Raw genomic sequence first — 9,541 nt, forward strand, 5'->3', positions numbered from 1 at the left:
CGGCCTTGGTGAGGCCACAGCTGGAGTACTGCATCCAGTTTTGGGCTCCACAATTCAAAAAGGATGTGGAGAAGTTTGAAAGGGTGCAGGAGAGCCACGCACATGATCAGAGGTCAGGAAAACAGACCTTATGATGAGAGGCTGAGAGCAATGGGGCTCTTCAGCCTGGAAAAGCGCAGGCTCAGGGGTGATCTGGTGGCCACCTAAAAGTTTATGAGGGGTGCTCATCAGGATCTGGGGGAATGTTTGTTCACCATAGCCCCCCAAGGGATGACAAGATTGAATGGTCACAAACTCCACTGTGACCAATTCAGGCTGGACATAAGAAAGAACTTCTTCACTGTCCGAGCCCCCAAGTTTTGGAATAGACTGCCGCCGGAGACGGTTCAAGCATCCACTTTGAATGCCTTCAAGACACATTTGGATGCTTATCTTGCTGGGATCCTATGATCCCTGCTGACTTCCTTCTTCTGGGGCAGGGGCTGGACTTGATGATCCTCCAGGGTCCCTTCCAGCCCAAATATCTATGAAATCTATATCATCCCAGCCAAGACTTTGACTAGCTGGGTCTTAAAAACCTCCAAGGATGAAGATTCTACCACCTTTTTGAGTTACCTTTTACTATGCTCCTCATGAGAAAGTTCTTCCTAATTTCTAACCTAAACTTCCTTTGCTGCAATTTGAGACTATTATTCCATGTTCTTTCATCTGCCACCACTGAGAACAGTCCAGCTGAATCGTCTTTGGAACCACTTGTCAGGTAGTTAAAGGCTGCTATTAAATCCACCCTCAGTCTTCTCTTTTGCAGACTAAATAAACCCAGTTCCCTCAGCCTCTCCTCATCAGTCATGTGTCTCAGCCCTCTAACCATTTTCACTGCCTTCTGCTGGACTCTCTCCAATTTGTTTACATCCTTTCTATAGTGGAGGGCCCAGAGGACTGGTGTTCACTCAGTGCAAACCAGCAGTAGCCTGAACTCAAGCCGAACCTGGTTCATTCCCAGAGAGTTCTAATGAATTAATCTGTTATCTTGGCAGGAAGTGGCCAGTGGTTTCCCTCAGGGGTTGGTGCTTGGTCCAGTGCTATTTAACATCTTCATGATTTGGATGTGGGGGTGAAGAGCTTACTGGCCAAGTTTGCGGACAACACTTGAAGATAGGCTGCAGATACAGGGGAAGCATGGTCACACTTGAAGATAGGCTGTAGATACAGGTGGATCTAGACAGGCTTGCAGGTTGGGCAGACTGGAATTAAATGAAGTTCAGTGTTGAGAAATGTAAAGTGCTCCACCTTGGGATGAACAATCTCCTTCATACCTACAGGCTTGGTAGTAGGCCTGTGCAAGTAGGCAGCTATTCGATCCGGCTTTGGATCTGGCCGCTTCGGATGCCAGCGATCCGATCCAGAGCTCTGGACTGGGTTCCTGTTTCAATCTGGCCAAAGCGGCTCCGAAGCTGCAGTGCTACCTCAGTGATCCAGCCATAGGGTATTATGGGGAATCAATGAAACAACTTTGTTGTTTTTTGTCTGATTTGGATGAAACAAACAGGTATGGTAGCCTCTGCTGAGAGCATGAAGCCTGCCGAGTTTCAAGAAGATCGGTGCAGGGGTGTGTGATTGGTGCAGGGTGAAAGCTGCAGGGATTGTAGCCCCTGCTGCGGCCACGAAGCCTTCCAGCTGTCAAGGAGATAGGTGCAGGGCCCTGCACCCCTAGCTGCTGACAGGCAAAACTCATGACATGGGTGCTTGTGCAACTGACTGTCTCTGTCTTGGGGCAGTTGATTGTTTGTATTGATTATTTCCTCTTCTTAGTCTATGGTTTTTTAGGTGTTAAGTTAATGAGCAACGATTAACACCTACAAAACCACAGACTAAGGAGAGGAAATAATACAGACAATCAACTACCCCAAGACAGAGACAGTCAGTTGCACAAGCACCCATGTCATGAGTTTTGCCTGTCAGAAGCTAGAGGTGCAGGGCCCCAGAACCCAGAAGCCCTGCACCTATCTCCTTGACAGCTGGCAGGCTTTGTGGTTGCAGCAGGGACTACCATCCACACAGCTTTCACCGTGCTGCGCCTTAACGCACACAGTGTCACCCATGTTACAAGTTTTGCTTGTCTGCAGTTTGAGGCACAGTTCCCCTCAAACCCCTGCACTTATTTCCTTGAAACTTGGCAGTCTTTGTGGCCTGAGCAGGGGCCACCACTCCTGCAGTTTTGACCCCACTGTGGCTTAACACAAACATGTGACATGAGTTTTGCTTTCAAGAATTTGGGGTGCAGTTCCCCCCAAACCCCTGCACTGATCTTTTTGAAACTCAGCAGGCTTCATGTGCTCAGCAGAGGCTACCACCCCTGCACATTTCATCCAAATCAGACAAAAAACAACAAAGTTATAGCTATTTCATTGATTCCCCGTTATACCCTATGACCAGATCCCAAGGCAGCGCTGAAGCTTTTCCAAAGCAGTTCAGAAGCTCTGAACCACTTTGGAAAGCCTAAAGAAGCCCGCATTTTGATTCAGACATGTTGCAGGGAGGGGCTGCCTCATGGTGGTGTTCTGCCTCTGTAGGTGCAGGCAAAGCTGCTCAAGGAGCTCCTGAAAGATGGCTGGGATCATCTGGGATGACTCCAGCCACTGTTTGTCATCCTTGGTGCTCTAGATGACATGCAGGGCACCAGTGGCAGGGCATCAGTCCTAGCTGGCCATGCAGGCCCACAGGCAGCAGGGGCTGGAGCCCCAGGAGGACATTGATGCGCATCTGGATACACGTCAGAGTCCTTGCTGGATTTCAGGTGGCAACACAGGATGTAAGTGGCAGCAGTGCAGTGCCAGGGAGTCTGAGATGCTGCAGTGAGCCTGGCTAGGCATCTGTGCCACGTACAGGTGCCACCAGGGCTAAGACTGACTTGGGCCAGGCGATGGTCACTGTGGCGGTGAAGCAGGGCAACTAGGGTGGCGAGTAGGTGCCCAGGGCACTGGATGTTGTTCCTGGGGCCTGGGGGTGGAGCAGCAATCATGCAGTAGGCACAGGCTCTGACGGCAGAGCCGCAGAATGCTGGCACAGCACTCTACAGGCTGCTGTGGGCCCGGAAGGCAGGTGGCCAGGGAGCAGCATGCAGGGCTGGCTTTTGAAGATGGCCCCCAGCTGCAGGCAGCTGCAGCTGGAGCCTCCACCTCCCCCTGGCTGCTGCAGGAGGCTAGGGCATGGCTGGATGGGGCAGGAGCAGGCTACTGCCAGGAGCAGCAAATCTGCTCCCAAATGTCTGGATGCGTAGATGTCTGCCCAGGGTATGTTTTCTCCTAAGTGAATTGAGAGTAAACCCATCCAGCAGGATTGGCATGCGTAGATACTCCCAGTGTCTGTCTGTAGAGCTCTTGATCTTCATCCTGAAGGTATAGAAGACAGAAGCATCTGGCACCTTCCCATCCCACAGGCTTCCTGTAGCCACCTCCTCATTTTAATAATGTGCATTCTCTGCCAAGTCTATGCTTGTGGGAGATTAGAGCAGCAATAGAGGTTAGGCTGTTTGGTTAAGGAGGTGATAGCATCTGTTCCTAAATCTTTGCCATGCATACTTTAAGAAGTCATTAATAGTTCTCATTTCCATCATTCTGCTCCTCCTCAGATTGTTTGGAGACAACAAGAGTAAGCTGTTCACCAATAATGGAATAGCCACTAGAAATACACTGAATATACTAACTAAGAGCTGAGCAGTTCCTGGAGATGCTGGACACAGAGATGTCCCTTAAGACCACCTCCAGCAGCAGGTATCCACTTTTGTGAAGAAATATTTATAAACCTACACATTTATATTTTATCAAAATTGCGGCAATTACAAGTGTTACAGTATTTGAGAACAGTGAAATCATTTCACTGAGAGTTAAGAAAATAAACCCCAGGCCTAGTATTCCAATAAATAGCTTGTGAAAGGTGAGACTAAGGGTGGAATTATATTACTCTTTGTACACCCAAATGACAGTTTGCAACCATACAAGTAGTGTTTTTGGCATGTAAGTACAGTTTTTGATTCTATTACTCCTGCAGTGTGGATGCTCAGTTGGTTATGCATTGGCTGGGCAGGTATGCATTTACATATGTGCATTCACTGGTATAAGTCCCAGAAAAGATGAGGAGGGCCCTCCCATTTTCCTGAAGGGAGAAAGGCACAGAGCTTCTAGGACCTGTGTGCCTAGCAGGGGTGTGAACCTACAGATCTCTGATGTCTTAGCATGTTCAAACAACCCCACTACAGATTAAGCATTTCTCTTGCTTTTCTCCAATGCTTCTTTTGAAGTTGAGCGACTGCCCCTCACTTTTACCAGTCATTGGATAAAATGGATAGAGAGCAGTGTAGCAGCAGAGAGGTTTCTGCCATATTAGGGGTAAGGGCTCAGACTAGACCATTTCAAAGCAGGTTCCACCTCACCTCTGCTTATTATCTTCTTCCTGACCCCCCATAGCTCCCTCATGATGCCATCTTCAAAAGGAGCACTGGAAATGAATTTGGATAATGTCTGCCTTTGGCCTCATGGATCATTAGAAGTTGGGGAAATGGAAATTCAAACCTGAGTGAGGGTTTGAACAGGGTTTCCCTGTAACTTTTGTCTCCTACTTCATGAGTAAGTGCCCTAACCACCCAGCTTTAGGGACTAAAGCAGGAGAGCCCCCTTCCTCCATGCAACACCTGTTACTCATGGTTTTTGTTCAGTTACATTTTTGTGGCTGCTGCATACATGATGGGGTCAGGAGTGGACATGGCCAGTATGTTGCCTACTGCACACTCTCAGTTTGTGTGCACATGCTTATGTGCTCACACTGCAAGAGTAACAGAATCACAAACTGTGGATAAGTGCCAAAAATGTCAGTTAAGTGGCTGGAAAGTGTCCATGTATTCATGTGAAGGGAAACAGAATTCTACTCCAGTGGCCCTTCTTTATCACCCAACATGAAATATTGAGACTTAAGGGCCAAATCGTGAAGCTAGTAAGAGTACTTGTGCAAACATCAGACTGTTAATAGGAGTAAGCTTTCCCTGTTCACGCAAGCAAAGATTCTATTAATTCTGTTTTGACGGAGGGATAAATTCTAAATGTCTCTATCCAATCATATGCAGCTATTTCTGTGTCTTCTATAAAAGCAGATAGGTCTAGATTTTATCATAAAGCATGGAACCTGGTGAAAAGTGAAAAGACGACAATGTTTTGGAGAAAGGACTCCTGAGCAGGAAATTATTTCTATAGAAATACAGAAAAAAATCTGTACAATCCCTAACGTGCATACCAGGGAGACATAACCTTGGTTTTTACAATCTTTGATTTAGATACTGAGGTCAGGTGAACATTCATTGCTGTTCTGTTATGTGGGCTGTCTTGGTAAGTTTTTACATGAAAGTAGAGTTAATCATTGTTATGCTTGCTGACAGCAAGTAAGTAAATATTTCAATAGAACACAGGGTGTAATAAATACAGTTAATGGATTTGTGAAAGCAGAACTACACTTTATGATGCTTTGGACTTTGGACCTTGACCGTCAGAGTTAATTTTCCCTGGTACCAAATAGCCAGGCTTAAATTCAGCTCTGTTTCCAAAATGCTGATATAGCCATTACAAAAATCCTTCTTCCAAATGCTTTTCTAAAAGCTGTCATCTTTGAAAGAAATTCTATATTTGTTCTTTATTGTAGAAACTCATCAGCAGCCATGATGACAGGGGCATTTTAATGAAAAGGGTCAAAATGCAACCTTATGTGAAAGGATGCTATTGTATTGAAGCCAAAGGTCTGGTCCCTGTTTACACCAGTGGTGCCCAGCCTTTTCAGCCTGCAACCTGGATGAAAGGTACCAGGTTGGTCCGTGGGCCATATCTGGTCCATGGTGTGCCAATCTAAGCTTGAGCAGCTGCTCCTGAGCAGCTCAGGGCCTGATGTTCTTTGCTTGGGCTTTAGCTTTCTCTGGCACTATCATCCGCCAAGCACCATCTCTGAAGGGAAGCAAGCCCTTGTTGCTTGTCTGCCATGTCTTGTTCTTATGGGTAGATGTGAGAAACTCCCGTTTGACCTGGACTCACTCGGAGGCACTCCATACAGATATCCCTTGGGGCTCCACCTCCCCTATACACCTTCCATGCATTAGCTGGATAATCTCTAGCTACATAGTCAATGATCTGGGCTCTTCCCTGTTCTGGCATGTCACATCATCCCAAATTGGGCCATTTGTGAGTTCCAGCTGGTTGGTTTGCTTGTACAGTGGCTGTGGGTTCGCTGGTGAATGACCAGTTACTCTCCATCATGCTCAGCCTGCACAACTTAAAGACTGTTTGGAAATGGTCTTGCTCCCTGAGACAATTTCCCTTGGTTGGACAGGCCTGCTGGTCCTGCCACAGTACAGTCTTCTACCCCCGGAGACCCCAAGAGCTCCTGGCCTCTTGGCTGTGGCAAGGCATCAAAGGAATATGGCCTCTCCCAGGCCCCAGCAGTAATCAACAACAACAACAAAAAAAGCAAAAGCAGGGAGGCAGTGGTTTGCCTTGCACTCACGGATCCCTGATGTGTGCTGGGCCCTCGAATCCTTGGCCCCACTCTTTCCTTCAGCCTCTGGCCTTACAGAGCCCAACCTGGCAGGGAGGGAGGAGGGCATTGCTTGGCACTGTATGGGGCCTGTGAGGCCTCCCTGCAGCCCCTCAGCTCCCAGGATCTTGTTGGGGCCAGGCTTGGCGGCAGCTTCTTTCCCCTCCTGAAATGATTCCTGCCAGCACCAGGCCCACCTCCCCATGCATTGATGTGGGCAGCACTGCACTTCCCCGCTTCTGCCCAGGGGCACCACCCCTTTATGGTCCAAGTCCATATCTAGATCCTTTGGGTTCACTCTACATCCAGGGACTGCAAAGGATCTAAATCAGATTCAGCTCCTTTGGATTCTTTGCTGGGCCTCAGTGCACGACGAGGAGTGAATTAGAGCAATCTGAGTGCAAATGAACCAAATCCAATTTGGATCCTTCCTGGTGCCTTGATGCGGGACAAGGACTGGATCCAAATCGAATTTAGTTCATTCTGATTTGCATCAAAGTCCCAGGAAGGACCCAAATCAGATTAGTCTCATTCAGATCCTTCCTGGGAACTTGATGCATGACAAGGAGCAAATATGAAGGAGCTGAGTCTGAATGAACAGAGTCCGATTCCCATCCTTCACAGAACCTTGATGTGGGATAAGGAGTGGATTCAGTTCATTCATATTTGTTCTGCCTCGCACATCAAAGCACTCATCTGGACAGCAATTCAGAGACAAGCTGCCAATCTTAATGGCGCTTCAGTCACCAGCACCTCCTCTTTCTTTTCCAAGCAGTTTAATCATCTCCTTTTTAGTTCAGGCATAGATCCAAGATGATAAAACAATAGGCTTTCTATTCAAACCTAGCCCTGGGGAAGATCCACAAGAAAGAGTTCATTCCCATAGTCCTCTGTGCACAGGATGGGAAAGAGAGCAAAGACAGCCTGATAAACAGCAGTAGTAAAGGCAGAGTCAGAAGTTTTGTCCATCCTGCCATGACTTAAAGCACTCATCGTTGGATTCTCTGTCACACACACAATTTTAACCTTGCCCTTCTATGCATTACACTGCTTATGTATACTGATATGTGGTTAATAAGCTACCAGGTTAATGAGCTAGTTAGCATGAGTATGGTTGGAATATATCTGTACATTTACACAGGTTTTATTTCAGTGTACAACAAATTACATTTGCAGAATTTTGTTACAGTAGATTATTATTTTCCACTTTTGAGGAAAATGTTTTTTGTGAAGCTGATCATAATCCTTGTATATAAGCATTCAAATGTGGATGCTGGCACAGGTTTGTATCAGGAAATGAATGCACGTTTGTACTCATGGAGTCTAGACAGAGGTTCAGCTGAAAATGTAAATGCTTTTTCTACTGATTTTTTGGAGCAGAGGGAGAATATTTAAGGATGTTAACATTTGAAAAAAATTACAGTAGATGTTTTCATATCTATACATTCAGAATATATGGTCTTTTTTACCCAGCATATATAAAGGCCAATCTTAAGATGTGGCCAAAGCAAAGAGTTCACGGAAGTAAGAACAACAAAGGATAAAAATCACGAGGATTAATTAATTACATCAGGCATCAGATCTCCATATTATGTAAGAAGGGGACCACAAGCAATTAGGCACTGTGAGAAAGCAAGTGAGGAGGAAAAAGTTTCTGTAAGTTCTACCTGGTATGTCAGAAAGAGATTGGAGAGCCAAACAACAGATGCTCTAGATGAAAACATGGAGACAAGGCCAGCAATCACTAATCAGAGCTTTGTTGTTCTTGCATTTTAGAGATGAAAATACCATGGACTGGGCATAAAAGGGCCATATTTACATCCTATGGATGTCAACCACTTTAAAAGAGAGAATCTTATATGTAAAACTTGCAGAAGAAACATGCTAGTCCTATACAACAAGGAAACATGGTTATTACATCCTGAAGTTATGCAGCCTTGCTAATATTGGAGGCAAATGCTGTCTCTATCCCAGTAATCACATTTTTATCTTTCACTGCCTATAGGATGACAAATGGGAAACTGCACTATAATTTCACCAACCTGGATAATTTTATGGATCTTCTACGGACAAACAAACTTGTTCCTGGTAAGATGCTTTTATCCATCAACTATTAATGTTGGACCAAACTGTGCAATCATCAGACAGAACTGTAAGTGAGTTTCACCAGAAGTGATTTTGAAACAAAACATGTTTTACTGATATTTAACTCCTATTAGCTTAAATACAAAATCTGTGCAGCAAATGTTGAGAAAGTAGCAAATAAAAACCCTTCTATTTTACTTATGAAGTGCTTTGGTATTAAACTGAGATTTGTAAACTGGAAGATGAAATCAACCCATGTTTACCAAGAAACACCCAAGAAGGGGCCAGGGAGGACAAATTCCCAGATGGATTTTGCTGGTACTTCCCTGAACACAGTAGCACTTGCATCCAATGCCTTTCCAGCTTATAAACCAGGGGTGGGCAAAATGTGGCCTAGTGGCCAGATGCAGCCCACCAGGTCCTTTTATTCAGCCCATGGGGTCCTGAAAAAATTTAGAAAATTAATATTAATGTGCCCTGGGCTGCCCGTCATGCGGCCCTTGATGGCTTGCCGAAACTCAGTAAGCAGCCCTCTGCCCAAAATAATTGCCTGCTCCCCCGTCATAAACTGAGTTGGTTACTCCTAATATTGTGAATTTTATTGACAAGTAATAACTTTGAGTAATCTCAAATTGGCATCAGGAACGTAAGCTTCATTTACATAACTCAGTCTGTGCATCTCATGGAGGTCACTATCAGATGACTACTACAGACCTCCCAACTAAGGGGAAGAGCTCGACCAGGAATTCTTAGGTCAGCTCATGAAGGTAGTGAAGTCTAAGGATGTGGTAGTCATGGGGGACCTGAACTTCCTGGACATCTGCTGGGATGAGCAGTCAGCCAGATCTGACTGCTCACGTAGGTTCTTAGCCAGAATGCAGGACCT

The 9,541-nt window shown here is 45.8% G+C and overlaps 1 protein-coding gene across 3 annotated transcripts in view; it reads left to right on the forward strand.

The window, feature by feature from the left end:
• The window catches only part of IDUA (iduronidase, alpha-L-), an 82,107-nt gene that overhangs the window by 48,396 nt on the left and 24,170 nt on the right, over positions 1-9,541 (forward strand). For 2 of the 3 annotated variants that reach the window (XM_019554931.1, XM_019554932.1), the window contains one exon: positions 8,576-8,658. In XM_019554931.1, the coding sequence (XP_019410476.1) occupies positions 8,576-8,658 (83 nt within the window). Of the gene's footprint in view, positions 1-8,575; positions 8,723-9,541 lie in introns of those variants that run through there. The other variant, XM_019554933.1, reaches the window with a different exon arrangement.

The sequence above is a fragment of the Crocodylus porosus genome, unplaced genomic scaffold, assembly GCF_001723895.1.
Source record: "Crocodylus porosus isolate Cpor-Errol unplaced genomic scaffold, CroPor_comp1, whole genome shotgun sequence".
Taxonomy (NCBI): Eukaryota; Metazoa; Chordata; order Crocodylia; family Crocodylidae; genus Crocodylus; species Crocodylus porosus.